We start from the raw sequence: 24,677 nt of genomic DNA on the forward strand, positions 1-24,677 counted from the left end.
GGTTTTAAAGGGTTATAAGATGTAAACAATTGATGGCAATAGTGATGTTTAACTTAAGGCACCTCGACTACCTCAAATTACTAAAATGTTTGAGAAATCACTTCCAAATACAGTATTTATGGTGGAAACAAAGATATAAACATTTTTATATTTTATTTAAAAAAAACCTTAACAACATATTCTAAATGAAAAATGGTTTAATAAAATATAAACCATAAGGCTGATTAGATGAACAGTTTACATAATTCAATAAATAAAAAATTCACTTTAAACAAACTTTCCTTTGTGTATATTTGAAGGTAAAGAATTATGGCTCCACATTATGATGTTTAGTGGAAGCGTCCATTAAGATTACAAATGGCAGGTACAGTTCATTCTGACAAGCTTAGCTGGCAGATTCGTCAGGGTACATAAAATGGTCCGAGATTGGGAATGCTTCAGGTGGAAGTGAATTTAAAACACGAACCACAAGCGAAAACAATTTTCCAAGGAATATGGAACAAAGAGAACGACAAAACGACAACGCCATCTACTGACAAAAACTAACATTTGCCAAGGACAACAAAAGCAACAAAACCTTTATATACAAGAATAATAAAATGTATGAATTATTTAAAGTTTATGACTTAAACACCGACAACGTATATATTTTAAATGGTGTAGTGGTGACTCATTTTTGGGCCTGAAGATATTATTTAATAAATATTTAGTGCAAATTTATCCCCAAATTGAATAAATATTCTACGTGACGAATTCAATGCTATTTTATTCCAGTTTCCCATTCAATGACGTCTTGGAAATATTTTACAAAAAGACTCGAGGAAATCTCCCAAAAATATAAAGATTTTACTAAAAAGTCTCAGTTCTAAAGGTTTAATATTTATTAATACTTTATATTATTTGATTAAGTACTCTTAAAATGTTTAGTTATTGAATTTTAAAATATGGTTTGATGTTTAACTTTAAATTTTCTGTCAAGTTTCGAAGATTGCCTGACTGTCTGTTTTACCAAACTATAAAGGGAAAATACCTTTTAAAATTCTTGTATTTATCCAAAATTCTCCTTTACTAATAGCTTTAAATATTATTAAATATAATATTCTTATATTTTCATTATTTTTCTATCCAAATAATTAATATAATTATTTTCTTATAATAATTAGTAATAATTATACAATAGTTACACACTAAAAAAGCACGCAGTTCAATAGTTGCTCTATGATGATTTTAAAAGTGATTTATTTTAGAGTTTTTAGCCAAAATAAAGAATAATATTTGGTGCCAAAGAAAATAAGAATGATTTTAGAATATAAATCTTACGTTAAATTTTTAAATTCTTCGCTATTTACGTGAAATCGAAGGTGAAATGTTTACGTAACCAAATAAAGTTGTCAGTTATTATTATATATTTGTTTTATTTTTTTTTTTGTTATTTTAGTTACTTAAAGTGCCAATAGGAGGCTATAGTGTCGCGGACCCCGTAAATTTCGTGATTCTGACGAACCAAAAGTTAATTACGAAGAATATCAATCTTAAACACATGATGAATATAATATTGAGTATAAATATTAAATATGATAATAAATGCATTCATAAGTTATATGGAAATGATTCAAATACTAGCGTAGAGGGAATTACGAGGGTTTCTTTTAGGTTCGTTGTTACTCATCCCTGATGCAAACAAAGCTGTCATTTTACTTGAGTTTACCATTATTCAGTTTTCTTTAATTTGAAATTCGAATACAAAATAATTATTGTTTTACCGCTAAAACTAATTTTCATATATGTTTTACATTTCGTTAATTACTTGTATAGTACGATAACAATACAGGCGTGCAAATAAACATGTTAAATATAGATATATGCAAATAAATGTGATGCAAGACGAAGGCAAATACAAGAGGAGCCAATGTACTGAAGAGAAACAGAAGAAGAGGGTTTAATCTTCCACTAAAATGAATATAGAATGTTTATGCCTCTTTCTTTTCTTAATTTATGAAGTTTATTAGTCATTAATTGGCCATAAACTTTATTATAATTGTTATTTATCGTAAATATTTCAAACTCGAAAGCTAGAAAGAATGTGGTCCCATAGCAAAATGGGTGGTAGCTTTCTAACGTTTTCGAGTAGTCTTAGCGAGTTCGCGCGCTTTTACGATCAAATAATTTTAAATTTTAAATTTATTATTGATTAGAGTTTTATTATTTTACAACAAAATAGATCGGAATATCTTAATTATCTTCGTATTTTCTTTTGATTTTCTGTACCTTTGTACGAGAACTTGTGAGTGGTAAGAACATAGGGGGCCATCTTTCTAATGTTTGGATGCTTGTAGCGTGTTCGCTCCCACATACGGTTAAACATACCTAAGAATTATGATTATTATTAAATATTCGTTATAAATATTATAATTCATCAAGTCTGAATGTCTTTATTATCTCTTGATTTCCCTTTTTTCTTTTATTTACTTTCAAAAAGTGTTCTTCCCCGCGTCTTCTCCCGTTGCCTAGCAACCATCTTCCCACGACGTCACGCGTTGTTTTCAAAGTGTATTACCGAAAATTTCGGCTCTTATTTGCCGTTATTTCGCAGAAAAAACGATTTTTATCAACAACCAAGTATATATAAACATGGCGGGATTAAATAAACACGATGAAAATGCGATAAAAATGACGTGTTTAGGTGATTTGAGGCATAAAACCGCCGAGTTCGAAGAGACGGGAGGAAGACATGGCGGTTCTGCCTTGGACGCATTTACGCTTAAATTTGTCGTGAAAGGAAATTTTGAAGTGAATGACGGATATAATTTTATTATAATTACACGGGAATGAACTATTGACGTTAATAATTACGGCATGTATGTAATTAACGACCAGTTGGCGTTTTAGTGTTAATTGTATTAAGTTTTGGGTTCGCGGTTGAGACAATGGCCGATGTCAACATGGCATAATTAAGCGTAAAATAGACTTTAATTACTGATTTGAGTGACTCAAGGGTATATTGAAGAACTAAATCACAATACTATAGTGCTTTAACTCAAATTATAATCGTGGTTATGTCACTATAAAGTTAATATCGTATGTGGTATTGGTCGAAGTTAATCATATCAGCTTACGGGGTTCATGGTTAAGGACGAATAGCGTATTTAATCATGACCTTAAATCACGAAATATATTCATATTTCTTTAATTATATTCATATAAATATACTTAATATGCTTTAAAATGTATCTGTATATTGTAGAGGTTATTACATGAATAATTTCAGCCAAATAGGCAAAGTCTAATACTTAAGGTACTTCCAAGGTTAGTCTGTAGGATAGGCATGAATAGTTTGACATTTTTGCTGTTTTACTGACAAATAGCTGTTAAAGTCTTTATTAGACAAATTGTATGTTATTAGACAAGATTGTAGGCTATTTAACCTAATGTCAGAAGTTAACATAATAGGCTAATTATTGTTAGTTGCATTGGGCATTATTTTATGGTTATTTAAAGTGGGGTATTATTTCATAAGTTGCCAGTACATGCTATGAAATTGTAACTACATTTTTGGAAAGAGCTGTTCATCAAATAACGACTTATAAGTCAAGACAGTAACCCCAACTCCATAGCTAATATGGCAAAATTGTAACTTTATAAAGTTTTACCTAAAGTGTTAAGGTAGATTTGTTTTTGTGTAGAAGGACACAGCATTAATGATTGTGTTAGCTTTGAACTATAGCAGTAAATAATGATTCAGTTTTTGTCAAAATATGACAAACTTCAGGGAGTGGTTATCATTTCCCTCAGATGAATTGTAAAGCATAAATTCCATGCAGTTTTAAAGCCTGCTTTAGTGGCCATAAGTTAGTTGATCAATCCATGCAGTTTAAGACTTATTTATATATTAATATTTGTATCAAATATTTTGTGAATAAGTAATTTATATACTTTTATTTTCAGGTTTACTGGCAAGGATTCACTATCATGTCAAGAGGACACTGTCCGCTCTCTCTCTCTGGGTTTCCTCGCCAAGAATGAGGATGTCTTCAATCTCTGGCCTTGATCGTTCGCCGCCAAGAATTTAATGGACATTCTTGGTCCAAAGGAGGAAGAGAGATTACTTTGCCCTGTGAGATCCTACTGAAGTGTAGGCAATCTTGGCCATACTGCCACGTCCTCCCCAGGTTAAGATGAGCACGCCCAGAGGTAGTACCAGTCTGCAGGAGCTCTCTTACCAGGTAAGGAACAACAGGCATTATTCTGATGCTAGCAACCTCTTCTGTTTCATAGTCATTACTTTCTTAATGTCCATGTTCCCACCTCCTTTCAATAGGGAATCAGCTATGTAATTACTTGGTAAGTCACTTATATAAAAACAACATTTTTATGATAAAGTTTTATATGTACTTACCAAGTAATTACATAATTGGAGCCCCCTCTCCCCTCATATGGACACCAGGGCTAAAAAGGATTGAAGCTCTTTGCTGAGTTGTGCCTATCAGTCCCAAAAGTGGGGTGGACCTTGTCACCTAAACGAGCGATAGTATCGCCACCGCGAAATTTGAATTCTTAGACTTCTGTGTAGAAAGTTAGTAGCTATGCAGTTACTTGGTAAGTATATATAAAACTATTTTATCATAAAAATGTCATATTTGTTCATGTTGTACATTTTTACTTTAGTCTACTGATCGGAGTTAGGAATCTCTTGTTAGAAATCAGTTAAGTTTATTTGTGCAATGGATTAGATGTCCGTATGAATCCTGATGATGTATCAGAACTTCACTGTTTTAGAATAATGGTAGACTAAATTTAATTGCAAGGATTTTGACTCATTAATGGCCCCAATAAATGTATGTGATACAGTTTTGGTTCATTCTGTTTGCCAGGAGATCGTGCAAAAGTCATGCATGGATTTTGATGAAAATTTGGCCAGAGGTAGAACTTGTCACCAGCTGCAGGTGGTTGAAATTTGAAGTAGACAATTTCAGAATGTTCTTACTATGTTGTGCATATACTGAGCTTCAATGTAATTTTCAGGAGTTGGGACTGGTCCAGGAGAGAAAGTGAAGGAAGGGCTGTCATGTACATGCAAAGTTGGTGAGTACTGTGTTTTTCGAGTTGTAGATCTTTTTAACTCCAGAGAAATCCTCATATTTTTGAAGTTTGTAAAGTCATTGTAAGATATTATAGTGATATTCATGCAGGCAAACAGTAGGTCAAGGTATGAAGAATTAATAAGGAAAAATAAAGTACTTTTATTGCTCAAACCATCTCTTGTATGATCTAGTAAGCATTGAAGGTCTTTGTGTTTATTATACTTGTGCTGGGAAAAAGATTAATATTTGTGTCAGTTACCATTTTAATCTTATTTTTATGCAGAAAATTATAAGGGAAAATTATGTGATATTCTCTCTTTCAGCTCAAGAATTTGATTCCTCAGTTGTTTTAGACTTTGAGTCCACCTGTTGGGAAAATGGAGCACGCATGGGGGGTCTTCAGGAAATCATAGAATTTCCAGCAGTGCTGTTAGGTACCACTACAGGAGGAATTATGTCCGAGTCTCATCAGTACATTATGCCTGTAGAGTTTTGCAAAAATTTAACAGGTTAGTCTGCAAAATCATTTTTCATATATTTATATCTTTCTGATTCTAGCAGACTGTGTAGAATAGTAGAGGCCTTACTTACATTTTATAAATTTATGCCCCAGTTACTATCGAGGTATTTGTATTTTCCATTAATGCAGTCTAAACAGACCTGCCTTTCCACCACAGCATGCCATTTCTCCTTCTGTGTTCCCTCATTTCCCAGTTATATTAAATCTGGCCGCTCCAGAGCATCGGTTGTGATATTTTCCGTTACATTCTTTGTCTACCCTCATACCTCTTCCACGGCGTCTGTGGGGCGTCTTTGCTGACCGTACTTGTTCCTTTGCGTCCTCTCCAATCCCCATACAAACTCCTGCCTGCACTCCTTTGTAGCCTCCCCTGCTGGTCGTTGATGGACACCGACAGCAATTTCAAATTCTTCTGGAATACCTGCCAATTAATTTGCTCTAGTTTTGTCTTACGGTTCTGTGACACCAGTTTCTTGAAATACGAATCTTTTGGCACCATCTGCTTTTGATTGCCTGTCTTGGTGCTCTATCTATCAAATGCCTTCTCAAGGTCCACAAGATATAAGGTGTAATCTCTAACTTTTTGGATGACAACTTTCCTCCTTGTAAAGTCTGCCAATGTTGTTAATTTCCCTGGCATGAAGCTGGACTAGTACTTGTCATTTTTAATAATACATCTCTATTTCTGCGAGCGCCTTCTCTAAAATTAGCAGTAATAGTCTTCCATGAATTTTAAACTGTCATACCTCTTATTCCTTTTATTTATTATAGGGGTTAAGATACTTTTTCTTGCCCCCTAAATCTTCTAGTGCAGTCTTATCTGTTATCATTTTTTCATATATTGTATTCATCTCATCAGTGACGTGTACTCCAGCTATTCTTAGCAAATTGGTTGTAATTTTAGATGGTCCTAATGCTTCATAGCATCATGAACAATCAGATAGATAAAATCATTAATAATTTTGTCCTAATATGTGGAAAGATTTAAAGGGCATGATAATCAGTAGCAGGCATCTGATTATATGTATAGTTATCCAGCATATATATATTTGTACAGTTTATTGTGTACTGTACATAAATATAACAATAGACATTAAAGTTTTCTTCTCTCTCTCTCTCTCTCTCACCAGGAAATAACTCAAGAGCAGGTTGAAGCCGGTGTCCCTCTCGGAACCTGCCTGGGTTTGTTCTCTTCATGGATTAGAAAATTGTGCGATGTGCACCGAATGTCTTTCAACACAAACGTGGCTTCAAAACATATCACACCTTTGCTATCTGGTCAGGTGAGTACTTGGTGAAATAAATGGCTATTAGTTCCGACACAATATACAAACCCTCGGTCCTTTACATTAGGGATTACTTTCAGGCGTAGGCTGGAAACGGCCGTTGAACTTCAAACAAGGTGGTTAGGCAGTTAACTACTGTCTGGGAGGCGGAGTACCGCCTGCCTGGATGTAAACATTCCAATTTGCTTTCAGCCGTCGTAGCACACGGATGTTGTTCTTCCTTGTAAATATTACGTCATCAGGACACAAATCATGACTAAATTTTTCCAAATAACAAAATGATTTTGAAATGTTAACATAGTCTACGTTACTGTCAGAAACACCAAAACTTAATCCATATCGTAAAGCCGTTTACCAAAGCTCACAAGCTGAAACTCTGGACTCAGCTTTTTACGGAATTGTATGTGAGCAAGTGATGCCCAAGTCGATTTTACCGCGAGAATTCTCGTTTAGCAGAGCGGTCTGACGACTTTTCAACGGATCATGCTTCAAAAGCATATCGAAATAAATGTGCGAAGAAGATGCTTTTAGTACACTTGAAGCAGACGGTATGGCTTTACCTGGACTGTTCCTTGAGAGTTGAAGAAACGATGCTGGATTATTTTATGGTAAACTAAGAAAGTGTTGCAAACTGTCTTGGAAAGAAGTTTAACGGCTGAAGAATCTATTGCTGAAAGCGACTGACTAAACATGCCAACGTGAATCCTTTATCGTTAATTTATAAGACAAACCAGTGGATAGTGCTATGGCAGCGACTTGGGATATGGATTAAGTTTTGCGTTTGACGGTAACCTAGACTATATTAACGTTTCAAAATCATTTTGTTATTTGGAAAAATTTAGTTATGGTTTGTGTCCTGATGACATCAATATTTGTAAAGGTATTGTGTATGGTGCTACGGCCAAGGCTTCTTCCCCAAATGTTCCCGAACACAGGCAGACGTCTAATGCAGTGGTAATAATGAATAAAAGTGACTACGTAAAATAAATAACATTATTGAATGATAGTGAAACTTATAGAAAACTGAGGTCAGATCCTACACAGACAGTTAACTCTACCTTTAGCAAACAACAATTAAATCCATTTTGCTGGGCTCTGACCATTTAATTAAACAGTTTACCACCAGTGCCCCTCCCTACCATATTCCCACGGTTTAGTCAAGACGCACAAAATCAATAACCCTATTAGACCAATCATTAGTTCAGCAGGCACAGTTTGCTATAACTTATCTAAATGGTCATGTAAAAATTTATACCATTGGTGGTGGAAACATTTCTAATATGAATATAAAAATAATGTCGATTTTTATAGATAAATTCAATAGTTTGAATTTGAAATTTGATTTTACTATGGTTAGTTCTTTTGATATTGTCTCTCTTTATTTACAAATGCCAGAGATGATTTACTAGAATTTTTTAGAGGAAGAATTAGCAAAGTTATGACATTCCTTAACTGTAGCAACCTCACAAAACTTATAAGGTTATGTATCAAAGATAGTAAATTTTGTTTCAATGGGGGAATTTTTTACAAAAGTTTGGTATGGCTATGGGTAATCACTTATCTCCTGTCTCAATATTTACATGGAATTTGAGACAAAAATTTACCAAGAATTTTGCCCCAAAAGTTATATGGTTTGGTATGTAGATGACTTTTTTTATATCCGGTCAGTTCACGAAAATATGTATATATATATATGTGTGTGTATATGTATATATACATATATATATATATATGTGTGTGTGTGTGTGTGTGTGATTCTATTTCACGCACGGACTCAGCCGGTCATGTGAATGTTGGGTTTTTTGGTTTGTTCGAAGGGTGTTTGAAATTATGATTAGTTTACTCAGACGTAATATTTTGTTTATTTGCACGGATAGCACTGGCTACAGTGTGTTATTTGTTTGTTCGGGAGGTTGTTTGTTCCCAGATAAGAAAATTTTCTGGGGGAGTTCAGTTCAGAATTAGTGAGTGTCATCATAACATTCCACAACAAAAGAGATTCTAGTGTAAACCTGAAATGGTCGCTTTGAGATCGATGCAAAGGAGGTAAGGTTTACAAAACACAGCAATCAGGTTAGACATCAGCCATTTTAGTATCTCTACTATTTTTATAGGCGATATTTGTTGGAATATATGATGTTACAGTATGTTATTTGTAAAATACGACAAATGCAGATATTTGTCAATAAGAGTTTTTCTCCAACCTAATATATGTTCAAAACTTGGCTCTCTAACATGTAATGGTGCTATTTTGTCAGTGCTCACATGAATACTCTCTCATTTCTGACCGTTTCCAGCAGTGACTGAAAAGAGTAAGGTTATCTGTTGAGCAACATTTCGTTTGTGTTCAGCTCAGTAACTGATAAAGCCGTTGTCTGGCATGCACTAAAGGGCAGCTGACGTGGGAATTCATTTGACCTCGCCATGCAACATGCTCCTCCAGGCATTTAGTGAACCTAAATATAAAGTCTTAAGCTTACGGAATAACCGAGAGTTACGGTTGCCACGTGTCACAGCAACTTTATGCAAAAGTTAAAGATAACAAATAAACAAAAGAAAGAAAGGCTTTACGCTTGGCGAATGAACAGGATGCTACGATCGAAACACTTGAAATGAAATAGCCCCATCACTGCAGTGTTGCAGAATGCGCGTTAAATAGTAATAGCGCCACACATTTATTTGTTTCATACTTTATGCCTTTCTAGGCCTCTTGTTTCACAACGAGGATTATACATTTGCCTACCCCAACTAGAGCATACCACATCGACAAGCACGATCAACGCTCAGCCAGAATTTCTACACTTCATAGAATGACCATTTATCATGCTTCCTCACACATACTATACAAAAATATGTAATAATAAAAATGTGCACGGTTACTTGATGACGCCTGCACCCTCATTAGCACACTTATCCATAACATCATAAAATAACATTTACTTCACAGGGATTTCTCAACAAATGAGCATTTTATGTTATGAAACGCTGTCTGCATCCATTTAGTTGGCTGCCAATCGTGCAACAGGACAGCACTACTGCAACGTGCAGAATGCAAGATTCATAAAGGTCGCCATTTTACGAGTTTAATCAGAAAGAAAGCCATCGCCAGTTGGCAGATCATAAATGAATGATTTTTACTTCGTTCAATATTCGTAGAAAATTCACCATTGCTGACCCAGAAAACAAGTAAAAGATTGTTCTAACTGAGCGATTGCTCTACTTCATAAGGTAGCTGCAAATATTTGCCAGATAAGTTTAAGATCACGTGTATTTCATACGAAATGAACTATCAGACGATATTTAAACATCAGGTGCGTCTGCTGCCACTAGTTCATGGTCTGGGAATAGTATATTCATGATGCTGATACAGCAAGCAATATTCGCTGAGAGAGCTTCAGGCGATAACTAAACTCCTCTGTAAACGGCTTTCAGCGAGGTGGAATGAGCGAGATGTCTTCGCTCGTCCAGCTATATCCTTCACTTGCGAAAGTTCTTACGACTGTTGAGGTCATCCAATAACAGGCTGTGTCACTCATAGCGCAGATTACAGACTTATGTTAGTGTTTCACACAGGCCACACCTTTCTGACGCCATCGCTTCATTTAGTTTCAGCCTTCGATCATATTATCTTCTTCACACCTGTGTGTCTGTAAACACGCAGCATCACATGCTTGGAGAAGTTAAGTTGAGACAGAGTGCAAATTAAAGGATTAAGGGAGGCGCCAATATTCCTTTTGGTCTTCCTTGTTCGGCAAAGTGCTAAAATACGGTGCTTTATCTTTTACCTTTAAATTAAGCATTTGTGGCTAGATGCTTGGAAAGATATAGCAATCCTGGGCGCGCAGTTGCTATATCTTTCCAAGCATCCTAGCCACCAAATGCTTAATTTAAAGGTAAAAGATAAAGCACCGTATTTTAGCACTGCCGAACAAGGAAGGGCAAAAGGAATATTGGCGCCTCCCTTAATCCTTTAATTGCACTCTGTATTTCTCTCCAACTTTCTCTTCTCAAACATGTGATGCTGCGTGTTTACAGACACGAGGTTGTGAGGAGATTAAGTATGGTCAGAGGCAGAATAGAGTAGGCGATGAAGATTAAGAGAAAGGTGTGGCCTGTAATGAGCACTAGCACTGAGTCATAAATGATGCGCGAACATAGGGAAACGACACCAACCCCATCTAACTGTGGATGACCTCCTAACCCCTGACCGAAGTCATATAAGGGCCTCACCAAAGGAACAAGAGTGAGAGATATAGCTGGACGAGAGCGAGAAACATCTCCCCCTTCCATTCCCACCTCCTTCAGAGAGCCATTTACAGAGGGTTTGTTTGTCTTGGAAATCTCTCTTGAATGTGCCTTGTATCAGCATCATCACACCGATGGATATACCTTCAGCTGTTCCCAGTTATAGGCTAATTAACCCCTTAGGCCTTGCCTGCCTGATTAGTCCATTTCATCATCTGATAGTTCATTTCATGTAAATACACGTAATCTTAAACTTATCCTAGCGTGTTTACTTACAACTACCTTATGAGTAGAGCCATCAGCTCAGTTAAATTCATCTTTTTACTTGTTTTTTACGATTCCCTGGGTCAACAGTAGTCAGATTTTCTACGAATATTGAGGCAAGTAACAAAATCATTCATTTATAGTCTATAACTGGCTGATGATAAGCCTTTCCCCCAGTTAAATCGTAAAAATGGCGACCTTTTTTGCCTTAGATCTTGCATTCTGCACGTTGCAATTGAATCCTTGTCCCTTGCAACTTGCAGTTATCAGCAACTAGCCAACCTAAAAAGCTGGATGCGAGACAAGAAACGAACCATAGCATAAAAATCAGCAAGCGCACAGTTAAGGAGTTCCACATAGTGAGTACAGTGATATATCTTTATTTTATGTTAGGATAGGAAGTGAAATTGTGACTGAAAATAGCAATAGGGGAACGTGAGGCATGTGCATGCAATCCAGTCATCAAGAAGTGAGAGTTAGTAACCATTACACAAATTTTGATAGCCCCTGCATGAGGGCCTGCATGCTTTTCACATAGGCAAGCTAGAGAATTACGAAGCCTTGATAAAGGAAATAGTGCGTGCATTTCCTCCTTGTGTTATCCAGAGAAAATGTCATCTTAGAATTCTAGCTAGGCACATGGTTAGATCCCACATGGGTCAGCTAGCAAATTACCTTATCGATGGAGCTCAAGAGTTTAATCTTTCTCCCTCTCACTCCCGTAGAGGTTAGGAATCCGTTAGGCAAATGTATAATCCCTCATTGTAGAGCAAAATTTCAGAAAAGGCATAAAATTTGTTCAGGCTACATGAGCAAATAAATGTGTAACATATTTTCATTTGTACACATTCCTCTGTACAGCACCGCAAGTGATAAATTCTATTTCATTTCAAAGTGTTTCCATTCAATAGCATCCCACTATTTCATTCATAAGCGTAAGGAACCTTTTCTTTTCTTTTGTTTATTTGTTTATCTTTTGCTTTGCATAAAGTTTGCTGTGACCACGTGGCATTCACGTAGCTCTCAGTTAATTTCGTAAAGCCTAGGAGAAACTTTTTATATTTGGGTTCCTCTAAATATACCTAAGAGGCATAATGGTTGCATAAGCAGGGTCAGTATCGGAAAATTCCCACGCTGGTCAATGCCCTTTGGGCCAGGTGCGTACCAGACAACCTTCAGCTGTCAGTTACTGAGCTAGACACAAACCCAAGTGGTTATCCAGCTGAACAAACATTACCCTTTTCCAGTCCTGTAAGAGGTAGTCTAAAATAGGGAAATGTAATTCATATGCTTGTGAACTTAGGCAAATAGCGCCCGTGCATGGTAGAATTTGGCTTGAACTTATATTAGGTTGGAGGAAAAGGCTCTTATTGTGGTTGGCAAAATATGCACATTTGTCAGTGTAACTTACAAATAACATACTGTAACTTATCCGCCCCTCGGCGACGAAATTATCACTCCTATAAAAATAAGTAGAAGTGCACTTCTAAAATGGCTAGTGTCTAACCCACCAATTTGTATGTTTGTAAACCTTACCTCCTTTGCGCCAGTATCCCAGTGTCTCTCAAAGCATTATTTTTTTTTTTTTTTTTTTAGGTTTACGCTACGTCCTTTCTTTTTTTTATTTATTGTTGGGGGTATTATTCTAAGAGTGTTATGACACTCACTGAATTCCTGAACCTAATCCGTATCGGAACTCCCCCGAAAGGAAAATTTTTTTCTTATCACAAGAAAAACCAAATCCTTGGGAACGGGCAAACACTCCCCGAACCAAACCCAAATGCGCACTGTAGCCGGTCTTGTCCGTGCGCGAAATAAAACCAAAATTCTTACGTCCTCTGGAACAAAACCAAACTATTTCCATGAGAACAAATCCACCCCCTTCGAGGCAAAACCCCCCAAAAAACCCAACATTCACGCAATAGCCGGCTGAGTCCGTGCGTGAAATAGAATCACACACACACACACACACACACACACACACACACACACATATATATATATATATATATACACATACACACACATATATATATATATATACATTATTTTCGTGAACTGGCCAGATATAAAAGTCATCCATGATACCAACCATATAACTTTTTTTGGGGCAAAATTCTTGGTAAGAATTTTGTCTCAAAAAATTCCATGTAAATATTGCTACGGACAGGAGATAAGGGATTACCCATAGCCATACTTCAAACTTTTGTATTAAAATTCCCCCATTGAAACAAAATTTACTATCTTTGATACATAACCTTATAAGTTTTGTGAGGTTTGCTACAGTTAAGGGAATGTCATAACTTACTAATTCTTCCTCTAAAAATTCTAGTAAATCATCTACCGGCATTTGTAAATAAAGAGACAATATCAAAACACCATAGTAGTGTAATCAAATTTCAAATTCAAACTATTGAATTTATCTATAAAGTCGACATTATTTTTTATATTCGTATTAGAAATGCTTCACCAATGGTGTAAGAATCTTATGCTTCATTTAGATAAGTTATACGAAACTGAGCCTGTTGAACTAATGATTGGTCTAATAGGGTTATTGATTTTGTGCGTCTTGACTAAACCGTAGAGATATGGTAGGGAGGGGCACTGAGTGGTAAACTGTTTAATTAAATGGTCAGAACCCTTTAAAATGGATTTAATTTGTTTGCTAAAATGAGAGTTAACTGTCTGTGTGGGATCTGACCTCAGTTTCGTATAAGTTTCACTATCATTCAATAATGGCATTATTTTATTTACGTAGTCACTTTTATTCATTATTACCACTGCATTAGACTTATCTGTCTTTGTTACTTGCAATATTTCGTCTTTATCAAAGCTTTTATAGGTCTGGAAAAATCTTGCGGGAACATTTGGGGAAGAAGGTTTGGCCATAGCACCATACACACACCTTACAAATATTGATGTCATCAGGACAAACCATAACTAAATTTTTCCAAATAACAAAATGATTTTGAAACGTTAATATAGTCTAGGTTACCGTCAGAAACACCAAAACTTAATCCATATCCCAAAGTCGCTGCCATAGCACTATCCACTGGTTTGTCTTATAAATTAACGATAAAGTTCACGTTGGCATGTTTAGTCCAGTCGCTTTCCGCCTGAAAGTAATCCCTAATGTAAAGGACCGAGGGTTTGTATATTGTGTCGGAACAAATAGCCATTTATTTCACCAAGTACTCACCTGACCAGGTAGCAAAGGTGATATGTTTTGAAGCCACGCTTGTGTTGAAAGACATTCGGTGCACATTGCACAATTTTCTAATCCATGAAGAGAACAAACCCAGGCAGGTTCCGAGAGGGACACCGGCTTCAACCTGTTCTTGAGTTATTTCCTGGTGAGAGAGAGAGAAGAAAACTTTAATGTCTATTGTTATATTTATGTACAGTACACAATAAACTGTACAAATATATATATGCTGGATAACTATACATATAATCAGATGCCTGCTACTGATTATCATGCCCTTTAAATCTTTCCACATATTAGGACAAAATTATTAATGATTTTATCTATCTGATTGTTCATGATGCTATGAAGCATTAGGACCATCTAAAATTACAACCAATTTGCTAAGAGTAGCTGGAGTACACGTCACTGATGAGATAAATACAATATATGAAAAAATGATAACAGATAAGACTGCACTAGAAGATTTAGGGGGCAAGAAAAAGTATCTTAACCCCTATAATAAATAAAAGGAATAAGAGGTATGACAGTTTAAAATTCATGGAAGACTATTACTGCTAATTTTAGAGAAGGCGCTCGCAGAAATAGAGATGTATTATTAAAAATGACAAGTACTAGTCCAGCTTCATCCCAGGGAAATTAACAACATTGGCAGACTTTACAAGGAGGAAAGTTGTCATGCAAAAAGTTAGAGATTACACCTTATATCTGAGGACCTTGAGAAGGCATTTGATAGACAGAGCACCAAGACAGGCAATCAAAAGCAGATGGTGCCAAAAAGATTCGTATTTCAAGAAACTGGTGTCACAGAACCGTAAGACAAAACTAGAGCAAATTAATTGGCAGGTATTCCAGAAGAATTTGAAATTGCTGTCGGTGTCCATCAACGACCAGTAGGGGGAGGCTACAAAGGAGTGCAGGCAGGAGTTTGTATGGGGATTGGAGAGGACGCAAAGGAACAAGTACGGTCAGCAAAGACGCCCCACAGACACCGTGGAAGAGGTATGAGGGTAGACAAAGAATGTAACGGAAAATATCACAACCGATGCTCTGGATCGGCCAGATTTAATATAACTGGGAAATGAGGGAACACAGAAGGAGATATGCCTTGCTGTGGAGGAAAAGCAGGTCTGTTTAGACTGCAGCAATGGAAAATACAAATACCTTGATAATAATTGGGGCATAAATTTATAAAATGTAAGTAAGGCCTCTACTACTCTACACAGTCTGCTAGAATCAGAAAGATATAAATATATGAAAAATGATTTTGCAGACTAACCTGTTAAATTTTTGCAAAACTCTGAGAGTATCAGCTGTTCTACAGGCATGATGTACTGATGAGACTCGGACATAATTCCTCCTGTAGTGGTACCTAACAGCACTGCTGGAAATTCTATGATTTCCTGAAGACCCCCCATGCGTGCTCCATTTTCCCAACAGGTGGACTCAAAGTCTAAAACAACTGAGGAATCAAATTCTTGAGCTGAAAGAGAGAATATCACATAATTTTCCCTTATAATTTTCTGCATAAAAATAAGATTAAAATGGTAACTGACACAAATATTAATCTTTTCCAGCACAAGTATAATAAACACAAAGACCTTCAATGCTTACTAGATCATACAAGAGATGGTTTGAGCAATAAAAGTACTTTATTTTTCCTTATTAATTCTTCATACCTTGACTTACTGTTTGCCTGCAAGAATATCACTATAATATCTTACAATGACTTTACAAACTTCAAAAATATGAGGATTTCTCTGGAGTTAAAAGATCTACAACTCGAAAAACACAGTACTCACCAACTTTGCATGTACATAACAACCCTTCCTTCACTTTCTCTCCTGGACCAGTCCCAACTCCCTGAAAATTACATTGAAGCTCAGTATATGCACAACATAGTAAGAACATTCTGAAATTGTCTACTTCCAAATTTCAACCACCTGCAGCTGGTGACAAGTTCTACCTCTGGCCAAATTTTCATCAAAATCCATGCATGACTTTTGCACGATCTCCTGGCAAACAGAATGAACCAAAACTGTATCATATACATTTATTGGGGCCATTAATGAGTCAAAATCCTTGCAATTAAATTTAGTCTACCATTATTCTAAAACAGTGAAGTTCTGATACATCATCAGGATTCATACGGACATCTAATCCATTGCACAAATAAACTTAACTGATTTCTAACAAGAGATTCCTAACTCCGATCAGTAGACTAAAATAAAAATGTACAACATGAACAAATATGACATTTTTATGATAAAATAGTTTTATATATACTTACCAAGTAACTGCATAGCTACTAGCTTTCTACACAGAAGTCTAAGAATTCAAATTTCGCGGTGGCGATACTATCGCTCGTTTAGGTGACAAGGTCCACCCCACTTTTGGGACTGATAGGCACAACTCAGCAAAGAGCTTCAATCCTTTTTAGCCCTGGTGTCCATATGAGGGGAGAGGGGTTTAATTATGTAATTACTTGGTAAGTACATATAAAACTTTATCATAAAATGTTGTTTTTATATAAGTGACTTACCAAGTAATTACATAGCTGATTCCCTATTGAAAGGAGGTGGGAACATGGACATTAAGAAAGTAATGACTATGAAACAGAAGAGGTTGCTAGCATCAGAATAATGCCTGTTGTTCCTTACCTGGTAAGAGAGCTCCTGCAGACTGGTACTGCCTCTGGGCGTGCTCATCTTAACCTGGGGAGGACGTGGCAGTATGGCCAAGGATTGCCTCCACTTCAGTAGGATCTCACAGGGCAAAGTAATCTCTCTTCCTGCTCTGGACCAAGAATGTCCATTAAATTCTTGACAGCGAACGATCGAGGCCAGGGATTGGAGACATCCTCATTCTTGGCGAGGAAACCCAGAGAGAGAGAGCGGACAGTGTCCTCTTGACATGATAGTGAATCCTTGCCAGTAAACCTGAAAATAAAAGTATATAAATTACTTATTCACAAAATATTTGATACAAATATTAATATATAAATAAGTCTTAAACTGCATGGATTGATCAACTAACTTATGGCCACTAAAGCAGGCTTTAAAACTGCATGGAATTTATGCTTTACAATTCATCTGAGGAAATGATAACCACTCACTGAAGTTTGTCATATTTTGACAAAAACTGAATCATTATTTACTGCTATAGTTCAAAGCTAACACAATCATTAATGCTGTGTCCTTCTACACAAAAAACAAATCTACCTTAACACTTTAGGTAAAACTTTATAAAGTTACAATTTTGCCATATTAGCTATGGAGTTGGGGTTATTGTCTTGACTTATACGTCGTTATTTGAGGAACAGCTCTTTCCAAAAATGTAGTTACAATTTCATAGCATGTACTGGCAACTTATGAAATAATACCCCACTTTAAATAACCATAAAATAATGCCCAATGCAACTAACAATAATTAGCCTATTATGTTAACTTCTGACATTAGGTTAAATAGCCTACAATCTTGTCTAATAACAAACAATTTTGTCTAATAAAGACTTTAACAGCTATTTGTCAGTTAAAACAGCAAAAATGTCAAACTGTTCATGCCTATCCTACAGACTAACCTTGAAGTACCTTAAGTATTAGACTTTGCCTATTTGGCTGAAATTATTCATGTAATAACCTCTACAATATACAGATACATTTTAAAGCATATTAAGTATATTTATATGAATATAATTAAAGAAATATGAATATATTTCGTGATTTAAGGTCATGATTAAATACGCTATTCGTCCTTAACCGCGAACCCCGTAAGCTGATATAATTAACTTCGACCAATACCACATACGATAATTAACTTTATAGTGCATAACCACTATTATAATTTGAGTTAAAGCACTATAGTAGTGTGATTTAGTTCTTAAATATACCCTTGAGTCACTCAAATCAGTAATTAAAGTCTATTTTACGCTTAATTATGCCATGTTGACATCGGCCATTGTCTCAACCGCGAACCCAAAACTTAATACAATTAACACTAAAACGCCAACTGGTCGTTAATTACATACCTGCCGTAATTATTAACGTCAATAGTTCATTCCCGTGTAATTATAATAAAATTATATTCGTCATTCACTTAAAAATTTCCTTTCACGACAAATTTAAGCGTAAATGCGTCCAAGGCAGAACGGCCATGTCTTCCTCCCGTCTCTTCGAACTCGGCGGTTTTATGCCTCAAATCACCTAAACACGTCATTTTTATCGCATTTACATCGTGTTTATTTAATCCCGCCATGTTTATATATACTTGGTTGTTGATAAAAATCGTTTTTTTCTGCGAAATAACGGCAAATAAGAGCCGAAATTTTCGGTAATACACTTTGAAAACAAGGCGTGACGTCACGTGGGGAAGATGGTTGCTAGGCAACGGGAGAAGACGCGGGGGAGAACACTTTTTGAAAGTAAATAAAAGAAAAAAGGGAAATCAAGAGATAATAAAGACATTCAGACTTGATGAATTATAATATTTATAACTAATATTTAATAATAATCATAATTCTTAGGTATGTTTAACCGTATGCGGGAGCGAACACGCTACAAGCATCCAAACATTAGAAAGATGGCCCCCTATGTTCTTACCACTCACAAGTTCTCGTACAAAGGTACAGAAAATCAATAGAAAATACGAAGATAATTAAGATATTCCGATCTATTTTGTTGTAAAATAATAAAACTCTAATCAATAATAAATTTAAAATTTAAAATTATTTGATCGTAAAAGCGCGCGAACTCGCTAAGACTACTCGAAAACGTTAGAAAGCTACCACCCATTTTGCTATGGGACCACATTCTTTCTAGCTTTCGAGTTTGAAATATTTACGATAAATAAGTTATAATAAAGTTTATGGCCAATTAATGACTAATAAACTTCATAAATTAAGAAAAAAGAGGCATAAAGATTCTAGACTCATTTTAGTGGAAGATTAAACCCTCTTCTTCTGTTTCTCTTCAGTACATTGGCTCCTCTTGTATTTGCCTTCGTCTTGCATCACATTTATTAGCATATATCTATATTTAACATGTTTATTTGCACGCCTGTATTGTTATCGTACTATACAAGTAATTAACGAAATGTAAAACATATATGAAAATTAGTTTTAGCGGTAAAACAATAATTATTTTGTATTCGAATTTCAAATTAAAGAAAACTGAATAATGGTAAACTCAAGTAAAATGACAGCATTGTTTACATCAGGGATGAGTGACAACGAACCTAAAAGAAACCCTCGTATTTCCCTCTACGCTCGTATTTGAATCATTTCCATATAACTTATGAATGCATTTATTATCATATTTAATATTTATACTCAATATTATATTCATCATGTGTTTAAGATTGATATTCTTTGTAATTAACTTTAGGTTCGTCAGAATTACGAAATTTACGGGGTCCGCGACACTATAGCCTCCTATTGTCATTTAAGTAACTAAAATAAAAAAAAAAATAAAACAAATATATAATAATAACTGACAACTTTATTTGGTTACGTAAACATTTCACCTTCGATTTCACGTAAATAGCGAAGAATTTAAAAAATTTAACGTAAGATTTATATTCTAAAATCATTCTTATTTTCTTTGGCACCAAATATTATTCTTTATTTTGGATAAAAACTCTAAAATAAATCAATTTTAAAATCATCATAGAGCAACTATTGAACTGCGTGATGTTTTTAGTGTGTAACTATTGTATAATTATTACTAATTATTATAAGAAAATAATTATATTAATTATTTGGATAGAAAAATAATGAAAACATAAGAATATTATATTTAATAATATTTAAAGCTATTAGTAAAGGAGAATTTTGGATAAATACTAGAATTTTAAAAGGTATTTTCCCTTTACAATTTGGTAAAATAGACGGTCGGGCAATCTTTGAAACTTGACTGAAAATTTAAAGTTAAACATCAAACCATATTTTAACATTTAATAACTAAACATTTTAAGAGTACTTAATCAAATAATATAAAGTATTAATAAATATTAAACCTTTAGAACTGAGACTTTTTAGTAAAATCTTTATATTTTTGGGAGATTTCTTCGAGTCTTTTTGTAAAATATTTCCAAGATGTCATTGAATGGGAAACTGGAATAAAATAGCATTGAATTCGTCACGTAGAATATTTATTCAATCTGGGGATAAATTTGCACTAAATATTTATTAAATAATATCTTCAGGGCCAAAAATGAGTCAGCACTACACCATTTAAAATATATACTTCAAATAATGATTTTTAAAGTTATGGCAGTATAAATATTATCCATAATTTAAAGTTTTATATGTGAAATATCTCTCTGTTTAATATAGAATATGAAATATTAAATTAATGAGGACTCATTAGCTATCAAAGATGATTTTTGGAATTTACGAAAATCCTTGATAAATTATGTATAAAATAATGAATGGCAGCTTTTACAAATCACATAACTCCAACCCTTTTGATATGTAATAAATTTAAGTTTAAATCTTTCAATCTAACATCCATTAAATCTAGAATATAACAGAGATCCTATATTTATATGGAAAAAAATATATTTTATGTAATCTCAAAATTTCATCTCATTGACGTATTTTTATTATAGGCTCGTTTACCTCAAAAGGTATCGTCTATTTTGCGTCGTCTGCTGGGAATTTTCAATAAAGGACTATTGTCCCCTATGACTTAAAATCAGAAAATACTTTACCTTTTTATTATTAAAGATACTCCTATTTCAAAAACTCTAAAATAATAATTTATCAACAAATCTAACAATTTTTTATTGTAAAATAAATAATTTTAAATGCTTCCTGCTCTAAATGCTTTGGTAACTATAGTAAAAAAAATCGACTTATCAATACTAACTGAAACTTTTGTTCGTTTACACAGACATTTAACCTTCGATTTTACGTAAATGACGGCAAATTTTAACAATTTAATATGAGATATGTATTGGAAAATCATTCTTATTTTCTTTGGTATCAAATATAATTCTTCATTTGGGCTGAAAACTCTAAAATAAACCGATTTTAAAATCACCACAGAGCAACTATTGAACTTTGGGCTATTTCTAGTGTGTAACTATTGTATAATCATTCTTAATTATTATATTAAAATATTTATTTAAATATATTGAATTAAATATGATAAAAACTGAAATTTTATATTTAATGATATAAAAAATCATCAGTAATTTTTGGATAAAATCTAGAATTTTAAAATATTTTGTTTGGTAAAATTTTTTTTGAAATTTGAAAAAATTTAAAGTAAAAACATCAAATCAGATTTAAAAATTCAATAACTAAACATTTTATTTACTAAAGCAAATAATATCAATTATTAATAAATATTAAACATTTAAAAATGATTTTACCATAGAATCTTTACATTTTAGGAGATTTCTTCGAGCCTCTTTGTAAAATATTTCAAGACGTCATTGAATGTTATAAAATAGCATTGAATTCGTCACATCAATTTGTAAATTTGCACTAAATATTTATTAAATAATATCTTCAGGCCCAAAATGAGTCAGCAAACCATTTAAAATATATACGTCAAATAATGATTTTTAAAATTATGGCAGTATCTTGAAACTATGTAGAATATTATCCATGATTTAAAGTATTATTTGTAAAATATCTCTCTGATTAATATAGAATATGAAATATGAAATTAATGAGGACTCATTGGCTATCAAAGGTGATTCGTGGAATTTACAAAAATCCTTGATGAATTATGTATAAAATAATTAATGGCAGCTTTTGTAAATCACATAACTCAACCCTTTTGATACATAATAAATTAAAGCTTAAATCTTTCAATCTAATTTACATTAAATCTAGAATGTACAAGAAATCCTATATTTATATGAAAAATAAATATATTTTATATTGTAAGAGCCTGACGCCGTCTCTTTCCAAACACGTGCGTGGTCGAGCGTTCGTCAATCGTCATCCATCGGAGTGGACGAGACAAAACAAGAGCATCTCGTTTTCTTTCTCTAACGGAACGCGATTTCAACCATACAATATTTCCGTCTGTTTCTCCTAACCATTGTTGTCTTGATTTATGTACAATCACCACTACTTGCATTGCCATGCAAGCATTCTAATCATGTAAACATAATTTTCCACCGAATCTTCTGTATCAAACTGTATGTTTGTTTCTGCTTGTGAAGACGCCAAACATCTCGCCATTTCACATATATTATGCTACTGCATTGTATTCATTAATCTGTCTTGAATCTCATGCAATTGGCCACGTGTAGAATTTCTGGCCTTTCCATCGATATATGTTTCGTCACCGTATGTCAATCATGTCTCTCAATATCGCCATCTGTTTGTCTGCCGACAGACACAGATGCCCGGTTCTGTACCTCTGTTCTTACCTGTCTGTGTGTAGACGCTACCTTACCGCTCACACACGTCGATAACATCTTCGAAGACTCTGTACATATATTTACGGGCTGCTCTAGAAGCAAGGGCCCGTGCTGGCACAAGACCAGCTAAATCTAAAACAACAACAACATATATCTCAGTAAGGAACAACCAGTTAACACCCAGCCAGTATGTCGCTCAATCCCCAGACCTTACATATATAATCTTGAAGCTATAAATGTGGTTTAATATCCAATTCACGCTACTTCGGGAATTTCGCCGATGGGGAATTATCACCGAAGGGGAATTTTATAAGTGATAAGTGGATCAGTACTGCCGGGTCCCGATCCCTCGACACGATACTTTCCAACAACTCCAGTCGATGGTCAAACCACTGAGCCACCACCCGGCGGTACTGATCCATTTATCACTTATAAAATTCCCCTTCGATGATAATTCCCCATTGGGGATATTCCCGAAGTAGCGTGAATTGGATATCAAACTACATTTGTAGCTTCATGATTGTATTTAATCATGGTGTGATAAAAATTTCATATACTGTATATAAATATATAAATGTATATATATATATATATATATATATATATATATATATATATATATATATATATATATATATATATATATATATATATATATATTGTTATGAACTCCTTTATTAATGCAAGAGCCACAGCAAATCTTCCTTTATATTATGCAGATTCACTTCTCAGAAGCAGTTGCCAAAGGAGACAAAGATTCCGGACAAAAAAAATAACACAGATCTCAAGCAAGAAGCGACACCCAGGAGAGGGAAAGCAAACCAAGAACAAAGACCTTAACAATTAATTTATTAACAATAAGTAAACTTAAACATTACAAAGGAACGTCCCCAAAAAACTGATCTAGGGACAGGAAAACTCACTTGCAAACAAAATCTCAATCTCTACCACCATTCTCTAGCTAACTATCATATCCAGTAGAATAAGAGAAAGAACTAGTAGGAGGTAGAAAACAACACTTGTACAAAATCGAATTTCAACTATCACACGACAGAAAGAGGCATAAGTGAGATAAAATATCCTTAAACCTAATATTTCTAGTACATAATAAACAATAACAAGGAAACCATCACCGTTTCACTGAAGAAAATATAAATATTAAATAGCTTCTTTAGCTAAGTAAATCTGTCCTTAAGGCAGGGATTTCACATCAAAACACTCGGAAAAAAAAATAAACACAAGGGGGCGACGAGATGACGATGGTCCTGGCGATGACCCAACTATCCAGTATGGCGAGTATCGATATTAATATAACAAATAGCGAAGAATTATGTAGGTAAATCTCACCCTTCTTCGAACTCAGAGGGCCTCCTGACGACTCCAGGAGACAACGCCGCTACGCACTCTCAGGTGGGCAAACAGGTTGACCCACAGCACAGCTCAAGGCAAGAGGGCGCAAGGCAGACCTCAACACTGCAACTCAGCACAGGATACTATCCGTAGGAGCGTGCTTACAATACTCTCGGGACACAACCCGAAGAAAAGCAGAGACCCGTGATAATATTCCAGAGGTCAGCGAGTGCACAAAAAAATAGCAGGGTGGCGAGATCTCCTCTCAGTGGAGCTGAAAACCAATCCTTTCGTTAGAACAGGCAGAATGCCACGTCAGGTCAGGAAGACGGGAGAACAATAGGGGA

At 34.7% G+C, this 24,677-nt stretch overlaps 2 protein-coding genes and 1 long non-coding RNA gene across 4 annotated transcripts in view; 1 reads left to right on the forward strand and 2 right to left on the reverse strand.

Annotated features, from left to right (window-relative positions):
- Window positions 1-24,677, reverse strand: part of LOC136856446 (small ribosomal subunit protein eS8-like) — a 192,820-nt gene that overhangs the window by 85,322 nt on the left and 82,821 nt on the right. The window lies entirely within an intron of this gene.
- LOC136856447 (uncharacterized) overlaps window positions 5,022-24,677 on the forward strand; it is a 279,926-nt gene continuing 260,270 nt past the window's right edge. Inside the window, exons 1-2 of the long non-coding RNA XR_010858333.1 lie at window positions 5,022-5,082; window positions 5,405-5,590. This is a non-coding gene — a long non-coding RNA (uncharacterized lncRNA). The remainder of the gene's footprint in view (window positions 5,083-5,404; window positions 5,591-24,677) is intronic.
- Window positions 14,613-18,979, reverse strand: LOC136856439 (ERI1 exoribonuclease 2-like). Of its 2 annotated transcripts, none has more exons than XM_067134317.1 (5): window positions 18,629-18,979; window positions 17,262-17,540; window positions 16,404-16,464; window positions 15,881-16,084; window positions 14,613-14,746 (listed from the first exon to the last, which is right to left on the reverse strand). In XM_067134317.1, exons 2-5 carry the CDS (start codon window positions 17,307-17,309, stop codon window positions 14,724-14,726), a joined length of 336 nt encoding a protein of 111 aa, XP_066990418.1. In that variant the 5' UTR covers window positions 17,310-17,540; window positions 18,629-18,979; the 3' UTR covers window positions 14,613-14,723. The 2 variants fall into 2 exon arrangements, with proteins under 2 accessions (XP_066990418.1, XP_066990419.1); XM_067134318.1 differs by having other exon boundaries at window positions 18,868-18,971.

The sequence above is a fragment of the Macrobrachium rosenbergii genome, chromosome 35 (genome assembly GCF_040412425.1).
Source record: "Macrobrachium rosenbergii isolate ZJJX-2024 chromosome 35, ASM4041242v1, whole genome shotgun sequence".
Lineage (NCBI taxonomy): Eukaryota > Metazoa > Arthropoda > Malacostraca > Decapoda > Palaemonidae > Macrobrachium > Macrobrachium rosenbergii.

Bases quoted from the DNA above. Each gene is read 5' to 3' on its own strand.
- LOC136856439 (XM_067134317.1), bottom strand. From the start codon at position 17,309: ATGAGCACGCCCAGAGGCAGTACCAGTCTGCAGGAGCTCTCTTACCAG. The intron at 16,465-17,261 runs GTAAGGAACAAC...TGTAATTTTCAG, and splicing joins TGCAGGAGCTCTCTTACCAG to GGAGTTGGGACTGGTCCAGG. The intron at 14,747-15,880 runs GTTAGTCTGCAA...CTCTCTCACCAG, and splicing joins GTTTTGCAAAAATTTAACAG to GAAATAACTCAAGAACAGGT.